Source organism: Cicer arietinum, chromosome 8 (assembly GCF_000331145.2).
Source record: "Cicer arietinum cultivar CDC Frontier isolate Library 1 chromosome 8, Cicar.CDCFrontier_v2.0, whole genome shotgun sequence".
Taxonomy (NCBI): domain Eukaryota; kingdom Viridiplantae; phylum Streptophyta; class Magnoliopsida; order Fabales; family Fabaceae; genus Cicer; species Cicer arietinum.
The window spans coordinates 12,685,309-12,704,352 of NC_021167.2; the positions used below are offsets into that span (position 1 = coordinate 12,685,309).

At 28.3% G+C, this 19,044-nt stretch overlaps 2 protein-coding genes across 3 annotated transcripts; both read left to right on the top strand.

The window, feature by feature from the left end:
* Positions 1-1,392: 1,392 nt before the first annotated feature.
* Positions 1,393-8,471, top strand: LOC101503058 (uncharacterized). 2 transcript variants are annotated; one of them, XM_004515948.4, is made up of 15 exons: positions 1,393-1,575; positions 2,945-3,039; positions 3,124-3,237; positions 3,648-3,752; positions 3,865-3,936; positions 4,221-4,333; positions 4,773-4,889; positions 4,979-5,047; positions 5,173-5,260; positions 5,789-5,860; positions 6,353-6,453; positions 6,862-6,979; positions 7,478-7,537; positions 7,680-7,790; positions 8,208-8,471. In XM_004515948.4, exons 1-15 carry the CDS (start codon positions 1,461-1,463, stop codon positions 8,316-8,318), a joined length of 1,461 nt encoding a protein of 486 aa, XP_004516005.1. In that variant the 5' UTR covers positions 1,393-1,460; the 3' UTR covers positions 8,319-8,471. The 2 variants fall into 2 exon arrangements, with proteins under 2 accessions (XP_004516005.1, XP_012567444.1); XM_012711990.3 differs by lacking the exon at positions 5,789-5,860.
* A 9,381-nt stretch (positions 8,472-17,852) lies between these two features.
* Positions 17,853-18,632, top strand: LOC101505328 (uncharacterized). The gene is made up of 2 exons (XM_004515954.1): positions 17,853-17,913; positions 18,154-18,632. The coding sequence occupies exons 1-2, from the start codon at positions 17,853-17,855 to the stop codon at positions 18,630-18,632; spliced, it is 540 nt and encodes a 179-aa protein (XP_004516011.1).
* The last annotated feature ends 412 nt before the right edge of the window (positions 18,633-19,044 follow it).

The following is a 19,044-nucleotide window of genomic DNA, read 5'->3' on the forward strand; positions in this document are numbered from 1 at the left end:
TTATTATTAAAATTATTATTATTATTATTTTTATTATTATAATAATTATTAAAAGTTATATAATATTATTAATTGAATTATTTTTATTATTTATAATAATATTTTGTATTTTTTTAATGTTATAATTATTTTTAAAATATTTAATAATAATAAATATAATATATCCAATATAATATACCCAATAATAAATAACAAAATTCAACAATCAAAGAATATATAATATTAAAATAAATTATTGCATATATTAAATAATAAAAGTATTTTTATTTTATTAATAGAATTTTCTTTTTATTATTATTATTAAAATTATTATTATTATTATTTTTATTATTATACCCATTATTAATATACCCATTATTATTATTAAATATAATAAATATAATAATAATATACCCAATATTTAGCAAAAAAAAAAAATCATACCAAGTGGGAGGTCGCATCCCCAGGATGCGACCATGTATTGAAGTAAAAAAATTTACTTTTCAAGAAGTCGCAGCCCCAAGATGCGACCTGCAACTAGAGCCAAAAAGTAGAGCAGATTGGTATTTTAATTTGGAAGTAGGACAGATTGGTATTTTAAATAAAAAAATAGGATATTTAAATAAAAAACCTGTTATCCTAATATCTTTATAAAATAAAGGATATTATCCTAATCAAGTGTGCGCATCCCCAGGATGCGACCATGTATTGAAGTAAAAAAATTTACTTTTCAAGAAGTCGCAGCCCCAAGATGCGACCTGCAACTAGAGCCAAAAAGTAGAGCAGATTGGTATTTTAATTTGGAAGTAGGACAGATTGGTATTTTAAATAAAAAAATAGGATATTTAAATAAAAAACCTGTTATCCTAATATCTTTATAAAATAAAGGATATTATCCTAATCAAGTGTGGTTTGCCAAGGCTATTAGGATATTTTCTTTCCTAGCTCATGTAAAAAAATATCAAGATAAAATTATATTAAATTTTGAAGGAAAATCATTCAGCTTATTATCCCTAAAATATCCCAACCATCACTAACAAACATCAATCAATCTATTTTAAGAATATAAAATTAACTTTGAATAAATCAAACCATACTTTATTTGTATATTGAGAATATATCTACCTAAATCATGAACATTCGCTAGGCCATGTACTTGAATTTTCCTTCCTAAGAAATAGAGTCAATGTTTTGTATAACTAGAAAACATTAGTGTTGTGAGCGACCAATACGCTATAGTGATAGTTTAAACAGTTACACATGAACATGTTTTTACTTTTTTTTTTTTTCTTCTTTTCTTTTTGTCAAAGCAAGAATCTAATTCCATGATATTTTGTGACTTGTAAACAACCACTTTATTTCATTCAAGTTTCATAGATCCTTTAATTTCTACATGTAGTATATAAGTGATACCCCTTAAGCACCAACTAATTAATTCATCTTCCAAATTTTTGGGATAAGCTTTTAGTATTGAAAGAAAAATGGCATATTTGAATTTGGAAGGAGACGAAAAGAAAGAAGTGATTCGAATAGAACGTGAATCCGTCATTCCAATTTTAAAATCTAAGCTCGTCATGGTTTTGACTGATCTTATTAGTATGTATTTTTTTTTTCTTTCCATCTATTAGACATTTTATTTTATGTTAACTTTTTTTTTTAAATTAAAGAGTACTCAACACTTTTAGCGTAAAATTATTTTACACAGAAAGTGTAAGACTATTACACTCATTTTCTTTTTGTTTATATTCATTTTCTTTTTGTTGAAAAAATTCTTACAGACATCTCCCAATTCGTATAGTTGAATGAGAAAAACGAATTTTGCATTGTTAGTTTAAACTATTTGTATTAATTAGTGTCTATCGAGAATCCACATTTTAGGATTATTTTAAAATTGGGTTAGAAACTAAGCTTACAAAGTATTTTGAAATTCTCGTTATGTTAGTGTATAACAATGTATCGTCATTAAATTTTAGTTAAATAATTGTCATCTATCTATTGAAATTATGTATTGTGATTATTTGGATTAGACTTTTTTTTGAAAGTCCAAACATGTCATTAACGCCCCTATCTAATAGATGGGGTGCCTCTCACCATGCTATTTTGTATGTTACAAAGATAACATTATTATAATTTTTAAAAGTTTAGATTTAATTGTCTCATAAGCACATTTCAAATAGTAAAAAATTGTAGGAACATATGATATATTCAGACACAAGTTTGAATCAACAATATTCCAGTTCTCTGCACTTAATGTGAGATAGTTTCACTGATGGACTATCATCATCGAAATCAACAAATAAGATAAAGTACCCAAATTAATCATAATTTTTTAAATCATTCTAAAAAAATACTAGTATAAAATTAATGACCCAAATTAGCAAGTAGAAAATGGAACATGTGTCTTATTTGCTCGCCACGCCATTTTAGATATAAGTCTTGTTTGTTACAGATAATAAAGAAAAATTGATTTTGTTATTCAATAATTTAGAGAATGATTTTTAAGAGATTTTAAAGAAAAGTAGAAGTTATTTGGTATTTGTTTGTTGCAGTGAAAATAATTTTTTTTTTATAAAAAAAAATTAATTATGAAAAATGATTTTTTTGAAAAATTATTAAGAAATAACTTCTCATTTAAACAATTTTAAAAATTCTCATATTTTTTCAAAAAACTGTGATCAATAAATAAAACTTTCAAAAGTAATAATAATTTTTTAATAAAATAATTTTTTTACAAAATAAATTATAACAAACGAACTGTCTGTGAAAAAATGTAAATATAAAAAAAAATTGATTTATTTGTTCTCAAATTTGTTGGGGCCAAATAAATCAAGTGTCTTTATTTCATTTTTGCTCATGTTTTCTCATGGAGACAATAATTCATAATTTTCCATTTCCCTTTCTTCCAAATTAAATTATTGTTCTCTTTAAAGAGTTAAAATTGTGTTTGTACAATATAAATGTGCAGATCATAGTTCTGATCAAGCAGAGTTTAAGAAACTTTGCAAGAGAATAGAGTATACAATTCGAGCTTGGTACCTTCTACAATTTGAGGATATGATGGTATTATTTAGCTTACATATTTTGAATTATAAGTAGCTACAAATAATAATATGTTTTGAACATGATCCATTTTTGTGTCTACAGCAATTATACTCTCTCTTTGATCCTATATCTGGGTCCAAAAAATTGGAACAACAAGGATTAACTTCTGAAAAAACTGACGAATTTGAACAAAATTTCTTGACTCACCTTTTTCAGGTATTTTGGATATTTTTATCATTTATGTAATTGGCAGAAGAAATTATTATAATGTTTTAAATATTTATGTAAAATATTATTTAAAAATTTAATTGATATATATATAATATGATTTAAAAATATAGACTAAAATTATTAACGATAAATATCTGAAAGATCACTGATTGAAGAATTTTTTTAAAGAGACTAAAAACGAATAATATAATATATTTTCATAAATTAAAAATTTATTTAACTCTAAATTTATTTCCCTATAATTTTTACAATTTTGTTTATGTCACTTTTTCTTGTTAAAGTGAAAAGTACATGAACAAAATGTGTGGAGATTGATTGAAAGACAAAGTCACAACATATATATTTTAAATGTTTATTTTTTTGCAAAATCTTAGATTAATTGATTCTTTACTCAGGTAATGAAAAAAAGCAACTTCAAGATTGCAACTGATGATGAAATCAATGTTGCACTTTCTGGACAATATCTTCTAAATCTTCCCATCATTGTTGATGAATTTAAGGTTTACAATTGTTTGTATGTTTAATATATATAAGCATAAGGTAATTAAGGATTGATTAATGTGCTTTTAGCACTTGCTAATATTTGTATTTTTTTTTTTTTTTTGAATGTAGCTTGACAATATACTTTTGAAAAAATATTTTGATGCACATCCTTATAATAACCTTCCGGATTTCTATGATAAGGTAATACTTTTAATCTAATATATTATAGAAACTTGATGTTAGAGACTAAAAATTAAGAAATATAATTTTGCAAGTGAGAAAATTTGAAAATGATTATAAGAACTAAAACTAAATATAAACTATATTTATTGCAATTACACATATATTTGAACCAAATACTTTAATTCATTAAAAAAAGAAAACAATAGGAACCATAAAAAAAGAAATTGAACTATTAATGTTTTTTTGGTTGCTAAGAATTAATTTATTGGTAAAATGACAAGTTATTGATGTTATTATTTTAGTATATCATATTTCGACGTGGCATTGGAATTGATCAAACGAGTGATTACTTTATAATGGAGAAAGTGGATATGCTCATTGCACGTTTCTGGTCCTATCTATTAACAACACTAAGGTAATTAATTGTAATTGAAATAATTAACATGTTTAGAAGTTTAAAATAAAAATTATGGCGAGATATTTTCAAATAAATAAAAAATAATATAATATTTATCAAAAGAAATCATGATTTAAATAATTATTTCAAATTTTTTATGGGTATGAATCTTACGATACTTTTCCAAAGTATTTTCTTATTTTGCGTGAATATAATTAGAGTTAGTTAAATTATAGTTTGTATTTTTATAGGTAAAATTTGATTTGATCTCTATAAAAGTTTTATTTGATTTTTGCCATTGGTCCCTTACCAACACTAAGATACAATTTTATATAGTCATTTTAATTTTTTTTTTCTTCGGGACTGAAAATTTATGAAAAATATATGGGGAGTAAAAATTAATAATATATGTCTAATTAATTACACTTTATTAAAATATATATGGTGGTTGCATTAGGTTGGAAAAACTTTTTTTGAAAAGAGTACAAAGACATTCAAAGAAGGATATTGATGATTCAGAAAATTATGAAGATGATGTATATGAAAGGATACGTCTTGAAAATATGCCATTGAGGTTATGCTAAATTTCTATCTCTAGGTATTTTTTTTTTGTTATTGATGTTCATTAATTAGATTATTAATTTAATTTGTTGTAATTTTCAGTTTTAATAATTTGTTAAGCAAGACCACAATCCAAGAACCTACATTTGATAGGATGATTGTTGTTTACAGGTACATAATTTAGAGAAATATTACTAAAATTGTTCTTTATGAAAATTCATTTGTAGTTTTATATACTTTAGTATTTAGTATTCATAAGTTTATGCTTAAAAATAAGTTGGAAATTATTGTTTTAGGAAAGCCAGTTCCAATTCAAAACAAGAAAGAGGAATTTTTGTGAAGCATTTCAAAAACATCCCAATGGCTGATATGGAAATAGTTCTTGTGAGTTATTTCATCAATTAAATTAATTATAGGTGTGTCTAATATGAATGTTTTAAAAAATAGTGCAAGGGTGGATCTTTATTATTTTTAATAAAAAATAAATTTATAGTAATAAGAAAAAAAGCAAATATAATATATTTTATTAAAATTTATTAAAAATAATGTGGTCTAGATTTGGAAGAGGGTCATTTTGATCCCTTAAATATTTTTAGTTTTATTTTTCTCCCTTAAGTTATAAAGTCATATACTTTGATTCCTTTAAGTAATATTTATTTCATTTTAGTCCTTTAAAATAGAAACATTAAACCTATTAGTCTTTTATATTACAAACCTTAAATACTTTAGTCCTTTAAGTTACAAACATTAGACATTTTAGTCTTGTGTATATCTGTCTAACATTTATAACTTAAGAGATCAAAGTTTCTAAAGTATATAACTTAAAAGAATAAATTTATGATAGTTCTAACTTAAGAAACTAAAATTAAATAAAAATCATTATATCTAATTATTATTATGATTAATTGACAGCCAGAAAAGAAAAATCCTGGATTGACTCCAATGGATTGGGTCAAATTTCTTGTATCTGCTATTGTTGGGTTGGTTAGTTTCTCCACACTAAATATCCATAATAATGCAACTTCAATTGCATTTGTGATTGTGGATCGCTATTTAAAATTATGATTAATACTCAATAATTTTATCAAAAATGGTTATCTAATTTTAAACAATACTTAATACTATCTTTATAATTATAAGTCTATGTTGTCTTTTCTTATATATTAAAGAAAAATATGTAGTGAATTTTAATCTGTCAATTTTATATGTTGATGTTTTTAAAATAAATATGTAGTGATCTTTTATACATGAATGCATTCAATTTAGTTTTTCGTCTTTTAAGATAAATTAACAATATTAATAAAGTGTATATTCAAAATAATAATAATAAATGTATCCAGTAATTTGAAAAATTACTTATATTTTGAGATAATTTTTTCTCGAAAGAGTATTTAAAATTAATGACAGTATTAGAGGGAGAAGGATGTATGTTTAACTAATTTATTAATCTAACATTTTTTTTTTTTAATTTCATAGGTTGCTGTTGTTAGTTCCCTTCGAGCGGCTACAACTGATTCTAGAGTTATCGGTGCTCTTCTATCGACCGTTGTTGGTTATTTTATTAAAACATACTTCACGTAAGCATGTTAATTAATTATTTCATTCCATTAATTAAATAGATGTGAATTAATTTGATAATTGCATTTAATGATCGTATTGAAAATTGAGAATTCAGTAGATAGATTCAAATGATTAATAAATTTCAATGAAAGATAAATTATTTGAGAGAATTTGAATTCTAAATCTTACCGAAACAATTTTAAACGAGTTTTTAGACGAGTTTTTACTTATAGTTCTAGGTAGAACTCCATATTATTGGGTTTTATTTTCTCTAGCAATAGGACGGTTAAGAAAATTTTTTTATAAATTAATTATCATATTCATTATGTTATTTATGTTTCTCTTAAAAAGTATTTTGGATTCTACAAGTCATAATATTTGATGAATATATTTAAGAAATAAAGCAAGTCTTTAACTTTTTATAGGTTTCAAAAAAACTTGGCTGCATATCAAAATATGATTACAAACGCAATGTATGAAAAACAACTAGACAGTGGAAAGGGAACACTTCTCCATTTATGTGATGATGTCATTCAACAAGAAGTAAGTGCTAGCTAGCTTCATATGTTTATGTTTTGTACTATCATTACTAGTGTTGATAAGTTATTTCTAATAAATCAATAATGGTGATTTTCATAGTGTAAATTGTTTTGTCCATTGTATGAAATAAATAAAAAAAGGGATAATCAACTCCAATGGGATAAGCTAGAGTTGTTAGATAAATTTCTTAAGATTTTATCTAATTTTAGCAAGTTAAGTATAACGGTTGAGGAGTCGAAGGTCGAAAGTCGAAGGATGATGAATATTTATCAGTTGAGCTAAGTCTTATGAATTATAAAACATATTTTAATTGTTTTGAAATAAATGAAAAACTAACTTAATTTCATTTTATTCAAACATATTTTATTTTCAAAATCAACTTTAAAATAAAAACTCTCATAACCACCTCAAAGAGACTCTAAGTTTAATAGAGGTGAAATAAGGTTTCATTGTAATGGATTGATTTCCAAAAAGTGCTAATTTGAAAATTTTAATGTGTAGGTGAAAGAGGTAATAATTTCATTCTATATTTTGATGGTACAGGGAAAAGCTACAAGCCATGTATGTTTTCTATATTAGTCAAATATCAATTCATGAGCAATTTTATTTCCTTCTTCCTACCCTTTTAATTTTTCAATTCTAGTTTGAAGAAATAGAGTTCTATTTATTTATATAAGCTACATATATGTTGTGGTAAACTCAGGAACTGGATCAAAGGTGTGAAAAACTAATCAAAGAAGAGTTCAACGAGACTTGTAATTTTGAAGTAGATGATGCGATTCATAAACTAGAGAAGTTAGGAATTGTCACTAAGGTGAGATTCATTTCTAATTTTGTTAATTATCCATTTCTAAATATGTTTTTAGATTGTATAAAATTTTGAAATTTGATTTCTCAATTCTTATAAAATTACTATGCAAATATTTGTAGATGAGTTTATATATATATATATATTTATGTTGAATATATACATTTAAAAAATTTTAAATTTGTGTAGATTAAATTTTAATAATATTTTAAACATATTTACAAAATATCATTAAAAATTTAAAAGTTGAAGGATGTTATGTTATATCAAAGTCTAAAATAATTTGTAGAATAATTTTATAAAGACTAAAAAAAGTAAATTTTTTTTACACTGTAAAAAAATAAAATTTCAAAATTTATAAGAAATAATAATTATATATATATATATATATATATATATATATATAATTTTGTTGGATTTCAGGATCCCATTGGAAAGTATCAATTTGTTGGATTGAAACGGGCAAATGAGATAATTGGTCCCACCACTGAAGAACTTGTAATTAAGGCAAAAAAAGGAAACATATCTCCTTGATTGTGTTTTATATTGTAATTGTATTGTGAATATGCATATTCATAATTTCATAAAATGAGAAATGCAAAATATTATGATGAAATTTAGCAATGAAACCTAATAAATAAGAAATATAACGTATGCTATTTTAATTGATTTGACTATTTCAACGTATATTCTTGAATTGAGTGTATGGTTAATTTTTCTCCTTGGCTTTTGTGTCATTTCGTGAAAAACTCGTATGTACTAACTCTTATGTCTGATTAGATGAGTGATTAAGTGTAATTAGCACAAAAGAAAATGGTAACTAACATCAATATTGTATGTCGGATGATTAATCATCCATTGAATTACCATTTTTTAATAAATATTGTGTGATAATTGTGTTTGAGATTGTGCTTGATATGTATCATTCATTAACCATATCAATGGGCACTTGGCTTTTAGATGCATGTAACAACTTAATGAACTCATCAAATGTTAATGTTGCTTAGTCAATTTTCTCTACACTCAAATTCATACATCAATAGTGATATCTGATGACTTCACTTACAATAACATAATTAATTTTGAAAATCTCTCTGACAATGGTGGTAATGGCGATGTACATGTTGATATTGTGAGCCAATGACATCACAAGTATATATGGATGGAAAAGTTTCTGGTAGAGGTGGAACATATCTAGAGGAATGGAGTACTCAAACTTTTAGGGAATATTATTGATATATCAAGTATTAGTAAGAGTAGCACATTGGATGGTAAAGTAAGTCTTGAGAAATATGTTACAAATTGTAGAATCAAAGAGATGGAGATTCATCTCATAGAAATTATAAGCTTTAGAGTTTGATAGCGAACAACAATCTATAGAGTCCATATTTGATTGATTGATAAAAAAAATAGTAAATGAGTACTTGAAATGATCTATATATAGAGCTTGTGGAGAATTAATAAACTAACTACCTAACTACTTATTATACTAATTAACTATTAAGGGAGTTGCAACTAACACCAAAACAAATGGTAACTAACTTACTAAACAATCATCAATAGTTCTATTATCCTCCCTCAAGTTGATACTGATATGATCACCACCCACTTGAATTACAAGCATCTAAAGTTATTATGAAACATGTAAAATGATAAAAAAAGAGAGTTTATTGGCAAATGTAGAACCATGAAAAATAAGAAGTCACTAGGAGGCACACAACACACTCGTAGGTGTTATGCTAACATCGAAGACATATTTGAGTTTTGTAGAGATGTCGTGCATCATAATTGATGCGCTTCAACCATGATACATCGGTTGTCAAAGCAAACTCAAAGAAATAAAGACGAACAAAATCTAGAGTGAAAAACACGAAATTGAAACAGTTGTTCTTGAGTTGCAAGATATAGGAGTAAAGGATTTCACACGCTGCAATTTCTAGTTGATGAGAAGTCTTCTTTGATTCACACATTATCTTGTTGATAAGAAACTCTTCTTGAATCTATTTTCATACATCTACCAGTTTCAACATCTTGAACGATCATATTGATGCATTCTGATTTCTGATGAATCGTTATTGGTATTATGATTGGAGATGTTGAAATATGGATTTGCTATGATGTTGAATGTGGTGAGGAAACAACTATCTATCTAGACAAGAGAACTTCCAATTTTTTTGCTACCCATGCACAGGAAGATCCCTTAGGGATAAACATTCATTTTTTTACCATCTTCTTGAATGTAGGGTTTGTCAACCATACATCTAAGGTGCGAAACGATTTTAGACATCAGCTCACTAATTCACAATCAACAAAGCTTTAGACCTTTGAACATATCTAGCCCTTCACTATCTATGAACAATTTATCAATTCCGCTTACAAAGTTTCTCCTATGCCATGTAAATTTCATGCGAAGTAGGATGTTCTACAAATTCTATAGTATTTTACCACTACTAAAACTTTGTCACACGATGTTAACATTTGTTTTGCCCTTCCTTTCTTATGGTTGTAGAATCTCATTAAAAATCCCCAAAGATCATCATTGAGTAAAGGTATAAGCTTTCAACATTAATCAGTTGTTCTCATAACTCTTGTTTACCTTCTCTGTTGTTTGGCACATAGGTTAGGATCAATGGAATTATCTCATTCTTAAGTAGTATTTTACCTTTGAGCCATATCCACCTGTTAATATTTGAGAAACTTTTTCACTACAAAATACTTAAATCCCATGATAAAATCATACTATCACTATCTTCTACTATTAGAGTCTCTTCCTAATCAACAAAGTCATTTCTCCACCAGCTATGAATTTCCCTCTTTTTACACTAGTTTTTAGAATCCACAAAACCCATAAGAGCGACACGCATATGTAGCATATTTTATATTTTCCCCACTCCCTAATTCCTATAACATTCGAAATCAAAAAAATTATCATGATAAAATTAAATTTGGGCAGATCTATTTCAGCTATAGGCAATCACCTCATCAAATGGTTGTACCCCCTTTTTAATAATGTTACTTCTTCTTACTGATATTCTTTATCGGATGACCTCTTCATTCGTCCTCGCAGTTAGATTCAAAATTTTCCCCATTTTCATTGCCTCCACAAGTTCTTCTTCTAACACTTCCAAGCTCGATTATGCTTTCTCTTGTGTGTTTGTTGGATGTCTTTTGTCTCTTTACCTTTTCATGGTAATTGATGTGTGCGATGGAGTGTATTGAGTATATTTATAGGTCATAACAATTGTTGTTGTCTTGCGCCCTAGGAAATGAGTTGGTATCTATAGCTAGTAAGGTAAAAAGAAATTGAATTTAACTTATTTGTGGAAACATATCTATTGATAGAACCCACTATATAAGAAGAAGATGTTGTATATGAATCACTTACATATTCTTGAGCCTCTCGTTATCATGAGAATGTCTAGTTGATAATAATGTCTTCTTTGATTCACACATTATCTTGTTGATAAGAAACTCTGTTTCTCTTTTTGAACTCTAAGAAGAATTGAAAACTTTGAGCTTGAGTTACTCTTTTCTATTTTTCGAGGCATTTCTCATTCAACCTTGAGTGTCTATTTCTAGTGAAAATTTGGGCTTCAATTTAGTCCTTGTTGAATTCTGAATTGTATCTTGTTCAGATTGAGTTTGTAAATTCTTCAGATTGATTATGTTCCTATTTTGTGTAGGCTGAGCTTGTAAATTCTTTAGATTGATTATGTTCCTATTTTGTATAGATTAATTTGTAAATTCTTCACATAAAATCTTCTTCAAATCTTCATCAAATATTCTTCAAATCTTGACCATATCTTCTTTTCAACTTGGTCAAAGATTTTTATCAATTATAAATTTGAATCAAATCTTATTTTATATTTTCTTCAATTATAAATTTGAATCAAATTTTATTTTAGATTTTCTTCAATTATAAGTTTGAATTCAATCTTTATTTTAGATTTTCTTCAATTATAAAGTTGAATCAAATCTTATTTTAGTTTTTCTTCAAAAACATGAATCTTCTTTCATACTCTTTGAAGTCAAATATATTGTTTTGATAAAATACTTTTGTTAACATCAAAAATCTAAATGTAAAACCAACTTAGTTCCAACAAGAACTTCCAATTTTTTTGCTACCCATGCACAAAATGATCCCTTAGGGCCAACCATTCCTTTTTACCATCTTCTTAAATGTAGGGTTTGACAACCATACATCCAAGGTAAGCAACGATTTTATACATCAACTAACTAATTCACAATCAACAAAGCTTTAGATACTTGCACATATCTTCCCCTTCACTATCTATGAACTGTTAAGACAAACTCTCAAATTAAAGTTTTGACGAAAATAAACAAAGGTTAATTAAGAATGTTAATTATGATTCTAAAATGTTATGTTAATTTAACTTATGCTTTTGAGTGATTTAATTCAAATATAGGAATGAAGCAAAGCAAAGAAATCAGATAAAAATTAAACAGATAAAGTAACAAGAACATTCTGGATAAAACGGAGAATGTTTTCCAAGATCAAGACTGATCATCACAACCTCAAGATCAATCAATTTCCATTAGTTCAAAGAAGATTCTGCCTTTGAATATTATACTAAGGTTATTAGTACTTGGCAAGGAACAAGTAGGACCCATTCTAGTCAAAGAAGGCATTCAAATCACTAAGATAAAAAGGCATGAATCAAGCTAGTTAAAATAAATCTGAACATTCTTCAGCTAAATTGTCAAGAAAGTTAATCAATCTTGATCTGTACAAGACATCAGGAAGTCATCCAGAATGATCAAAACTGAACCTCCAGATTGATCATCAATCTCTAGAAAGATCAAAGAACTGACAGTCTAGATTGATTATCAATCTCTATAGTTCTACAAAAGTTCATCATCATTCTCCAAACTATTTTAGGTATAATCAAGTCTACAGATTGAAGATATAACGTCAACAAATACATGTGAAACATAAAGGATCATTAAACACAAGGGAAATATGATCAAAAACGAATAAACCATCCCAGTCAAATAGGTTCCAAAAAATGTTCAAAGGTTGGAATTTTATTCATATATATTGGTTTTGACCAAACTAACAAAGCACTACCAACAACTCTTTTGACCATTATTAAATGCTCCAAAACACCTATAAAATAAAGGTCAAAGCCCAGGGAAAAAGAAGAAGTTCAAGTGCTATCAAGTCTTACAAATCATTCACATTCACATACTTGAAATTCTCATTTTCGAAAAAAAAAATTTAGTTCTGGCTGTATATCATACTCTATTATTATTGTAATGAATTCATTGTAAATAATCAAATCTCAAACAAGAGTTGAGACATCTTAGATTTTATCAAAACAATCTCATCATTATTGTAACACTCAAACTATAAGAGTTTGGTATAGTTTGAATATATTGTAAGAAATCCCATCAAGGTTGATAGGTGATTAAATTGATTTCTGGATGAAAAAAAATAGAGCTTGTAACATATCAAGGTTGATCTACGCTAGGTGCTGTAAAACTAATAAGGTTCTTTGTTTTGAACATTTAGTGAAAAATATCACAGTTGTGAGGACTGGACGTAGCCCAAGTTGGGTGAACCAGGATACATCTTTGTTTGGTATTCTTTCTCTTATCTCTTTGGTTATTAAGCTTGATTGATTAACTGTGATAAAACATAAACTGAATTTTTGTTTTTAAGCTAACCAAGAACGTTCTCTATTTTCTGATAAAAACCAAGAATGTTCTCCGTTTTCTTAACCAAGATCATTCTTGAGTTAAATCTTTAGACTTTTCCAAGAATTTTTAAATAGAAATATTTACAATTAAAACCCCCTTCCTTGTAAATCGACATTGTTACTTCAATTGACATCAAAAGCACAATCTCTAGAAAGATTAAAAACACCTAACAAGTGGTAGAGAAAAGATCTAGAAGAAAATATGTCGAAAGCTAAATACATTGTTGAAGGAGGATCTTCAAATAGACCACCTTACTTTGATGGATATGATTATTACTTCTAGAAGAATAAGATGCATTTGTTTCTGAAATCTCAAGATACAGGGATGTGGTGCATCATTACAAATAGAGATTTCATACCAAGAATTGATCAAAATTATTCAACCTCTGTTGCGAAGAAAGAAACAGACTGGACAATTGATGATAAAACTAAGGCACTCTTAAACTCTAAAGCTTAATTATTCTTATCATGTGCTTTGAGGAGGGAAGAAAGTGAAAGAGTAGATGAATGCACAACTGCTAATGAAGTATGTGATACAATGCAAACTCATCATGAAGGAACAAGCCATGTCAAAGAAACAAGAATATACATCGGCATAAGGAAATTCGAACTGTTCGAAATGCAAGACGGAGAAACTATTGATGAAATGTACTCAAGGTTCACATCGATAGTGAATGAAATGCGTTCTCTTGGCAAAGCTTACACAATACAAGAAAGAGTAAGAAAAATCATGAGTTGTCTTCCAATTATATGGAGACCAATGGTAATAGCTACAAGCCAGGCCAATAACCTTGAATCACTTCCCCTTGAAGAATTAATTGGAACCTTAAGAGCACATGAAGTATTGCTGCAAGAAGATAAACCATTCAAGAAAGGAAAGGCAATAACACTAAAAGCATCCCAAGAAAACATTATAGTACAAATAGAGGAGGAACCAAAAGAAACTAAACAAGAAGATGCTGATGAAGAAATTGCTCTTCTCTCTAGAAGGATACAGAGAATGATGAGAAGAAGAGATCAAATCAAAAAGGGATTTCAAAACAAAAATTCCAAAAAAGAAGTGGACAAGAGCCAAGTCACATGCTTTGGATGTAATAAAATAGGACATTACAAAGCAAAATGCCCCTTAAACAAAAAACCACCAAAGCGATTTCCTTTCAAAAAGAAATGAATGATGGCAACGTGGAATGATTCAAAATGATCAGAAATAGAAGAAGGTGAGGAAGCCAACATATGCTTGATGGAAAAATAAAAGAAAATGAGGTAACAAATTCTGAACCTTGTTTTTTATGTGAACAAATGGGAAAAAAATTTGATAACTTGTTAAATGATTTAAACCTTCTTATTCAAAAATGTAGTTCCTTGAAAGAACAATTTCATAAAGGAAAAGAAAAAGCTCAAAATAGTAATAATATTCTCAATAATATCATTCAAGAACTAAAAGAAACACAACAGGATAATTATGAAAGTAAAAAGGGCCAAGAACGTTCTGCAAAAAAAAAAAAAAGGAGAACGTTCCCCTTATAATTGAAAATGAACTTCTTAAAAATGATTTGTTAAATTTCATTAAAGCTACTAAAAATGTATGAAACTCAAAAAACAAAAATGTATGAAAAAAATTTTGTTCCAGAAAGTAAGGAAGAAAAATGTAAAACTAGATGTTTATATTGTGAAAAACTTGGACATATGGAATTTGCTTGCTACATTAAAAAAAACGGATGAACTAATTAAAGGCAAAAATCTTTTTAAAGGAAAAGATCATTCTGTTAAACCAGTTCTAAAAAATCTGCAAAAAGAAGAATGTTCCTCAGGCTGTTTTCAAAACGGAGAATGTTATGAAACAAAAGCTGAACTTTCTCCAGAAAATATGGAAAAAGGAGAACGATCTGGAAATGCTTCAAAATCAAGAATAAAACCTTTTAAAACCCATATTATAAAATTAATTCCAAGATCAACAATTAAATGTTCATATTGTCTCAAAACTGGTCATGAAAAATCAATGTGCTATCTTAAGAAGAAAGAAAACTCTAAAACTAACTCTGAAGGACCCAAAACAAAAAGGGTACCTAAGATTGAGATAACATCTTATGCAGGTTGGATTTCCAAATGTAAAGAGAAAGCCTTGGTTCTTGGACAATGGTTGTTCTAGACACATGGCAGGAGATAAAAACTGTTTCATGACATTCATCAAGAAAGATGGAGGATCAGTTACTTTTGCAAACAAAAACCAAGCTCAGATTAAAGGTAAATGAACTATTGATAAGACAAACTATGCTCAGATAACTAATGTTCAATATGTTGAAGGTTTGAAACACATATTAAGACAAAATCTCAATTAAATGTTTTGATGATAATAAAACAAAAGATTAATTAAAGATTATTAATCATGATTCTAAATGCTTTGATATTTAACATGTGTTTTTGAGTATGTTAAAACAAGATAGGTATCAAACTTCACAAATCAGATCAAAGAAAGCACTTCTGGAAAACGAAGATTGATCTTTAAGCTATTCAGGAAAACGAAGATTGATCTTGACCTTTTGCTAAGAAATGAAGAACGATCTTCGTTTATGGCATAAACAAGGATAATCAGTTTCCTTGTAAAAAGATCAATCCTAGAAACATCATTTATCTTATATTCTCATATAGAATCAGCAAAGGATCAATCTGAGTCACATCTGTTCCAGAAATTGAAGAATCAAAGACATGCTTCAATAAAGACATAATACAAGATCATTCTTCAAAAAGAGGCAATTGCAAGTACAAGGCTACAAGATGTAAAGTACACCACTGATTGCACTTTTCCAGACCTGCACAAGTACAAGTCAACTCATTTTCAACTAAATTCGAAGATCAATCCTGGTTCTCAAGATCAATCTTGGATGCATATGTGATCACTCTTGCTTTTGGCAGACTTTATCCAACAACTACTTCATGACAGCTGGCCCTATTTCAACGGTCATATGAGCTGTCCCAAGCTATCTTGAAGTCTATAAATGCAGCTTCAAGATGAAGAATAAAACACAACTTAAAGCGCAAAGCAAAGATCAATCATTTTAATCATACTTAGGTGTCTCTATATCTTTCTTATAGTTTGTTGTTTCTTTTTTAATCTTTGTGTTGTGTAAGAATCATTCACAACTGAGCTCTATTTACAGAATATATTTCTCAAACAAGAGTTGAGTAAATATCCAGATTCTAAATAGTCTCAAATCCTCCACTTTGTAACTCAAGGTTATTTTGTTAACATAATCTTGAGTGATTTGTAAAAATCCCTTCCATATTTTGAAAGGTAACTTGCTAAATCCTTTCTGAAATTTTAAGGTAAACCTGTGAAAAATCCTTTATAGGTAGAAAGGTAGAAACCGTGTAAAGATCAAGATTGATCCATGAAAACCAAGAACGATCTTGGTTTGAACACTTAGTGAAAAATCTCACGGTTGTGAGGACTGGACGTAACCCAGGTTGCCCTATTTCAACGGTCATATGAGCTGTCCCAAGCTATCTTGAAGTCTATAAATGCAGCTTCAAGATGAAGAACAAAACACAACAAAAAGCGCCAAGCAAAGATCAATCATTTTAATCATACTCAAGTGTCTCTATATCTTTCTTACAGTTTGCTGTTTCTTTTTTAATCTTTGTGTTGTGTAAGAATCATTCACAACTGAGCTCTATTTACAAAATATATTTCTCAAACAAGAGTTGAGTAAATATCCAGATTCTAAATAGTCTCAAATCCTCCACTTTGTAACTCAAGGTTATTTTGTCAAATCTTGAGTAAATTGCAAAAATCCTTTTATGTTTTGAAAGGTAACTTATTAAAGCCTTTCCAAAACAGTAAGGTAGAACTGAAGAAATCCTTTCTAGGTAGAAGGGTAGGAATCGTGTAAAGATCAAAATTGATCTGTGAAAAAAGTGTAATCACCAAGAACAATCTTGCCCTTGAGCACATAGTGGAAAATCTCACTCTTGTGAGGACTGGACGTAACCCGTGTTTGGGTGAACCAGGATAAAATACCCGCGTAATCTCTCTATCTCTATCCTTGTTTATTTTATGCTGAAACAAATCATATTTTGATAAAATTGATTTTACTGTTTTTAAAGAAAACCAAGATTGATCTTTAACAAAACCAAGATTGATCTTTAACAAAACCAAGATCGATCTTCATCACTGCCAAGATCAATCTTGGGTTGAAATCTTATTTTTAAATCAAAATTTTTATAAAGGGACAATTATAATTCAAACCCCCTTCCTTATAATTGATATTTCTACTTCAATTGGAATCAGAGCCAGTCTCTAAGATTTAAACACCCAAAAAGTGTTAGAGCAAAAGATTCAGAAAGAAAAATGTCAAAAGCTAAATACATAGCTGAAGGAGGGTCTTCAAACAGACCACCATACTTTGATGGCTTAGATTATTACTTCTGGAAAGGCAAAATGCATCTGTTTCTAAAATCACAAGATACGAGTATGTGAAGAATCATCACAGATGGAGACTTTATACCAAGAATAGATCAAAACGATCCCACATCAGCTGAAAAGAAAGAAACAGATTGGACAGCAGATGAAAAATCCAAGGTACTCTTAAACTCAAAAGCTCAACTGTTTTTATCATGTGCTTTAAGTAGGGAAGAAAGTGAAAGAGTAGATGAATGTGATATGGCCAAGAAGGTGGGTATGTGGAGAATCATCACAGATGGAGACTTTATACCAAGAATAGATCAAAACGATGCTACATCAGCTGAAAAGAAAGAATCAGATTGGACAGCAGATGAAAAATCCAAGGTACTCTTAAACTCAAAAGCTCAACTGTTTTTATCGTGTGCCTTAAGTAGGGAAGAAAGTGAAAGAGTAGATGAGTGTGATACGGCCAAGAAGGTATGGGACACACTGCGAACTCACCATGAGGGAACGAGTCATGTTAAGGAAACAAGAATTGACATTGGTATCCGAAAGTTCGAATTATTTGAAATGAATGAAGGAGAAACAATCGATGAAATGTATTCAAGGTTCACAACTATAGTGAACGAAATGCGCTCCCTTGGCAAAGCTTATTCAGTACAAGACAGGGTAAGAAAAATCATGAGATGTCTTCCAATCATATGGAGACCAATGGTGACACTATAAGTCAAGCAAAGAATCTAGAGGTAATGGGCCTAGAAGAACTTATAGGAACTCTAAGGGCACATGAAGTACTATTACTGGAAGATAAACCTGTAAATAAAAGTAATGTAATATCCTTAAAAGCATCTCAAAACTCACCAAACATTCAACAAACAAATGAGAAAAGTGATTCCGAAGATAGCCAAGAAGATGTTGATGAAGAAATTGCTCTTCTCACAAAGAAAATACAAAGAATGATGAGGAGAAAAGATCATATCAAAAAGGGTTCTCCAGACAAGAAGTACTTCAAAACTGAGATTGATAAAAGCAAAATCACTTGCTTTGGATGCAACAAACAAGGACATTATAAAACTGAATGTCCATCAAACAAAAAAGGACCAAAGAAATTTCCCTTCAAAAAGAAGTCAATGATGGC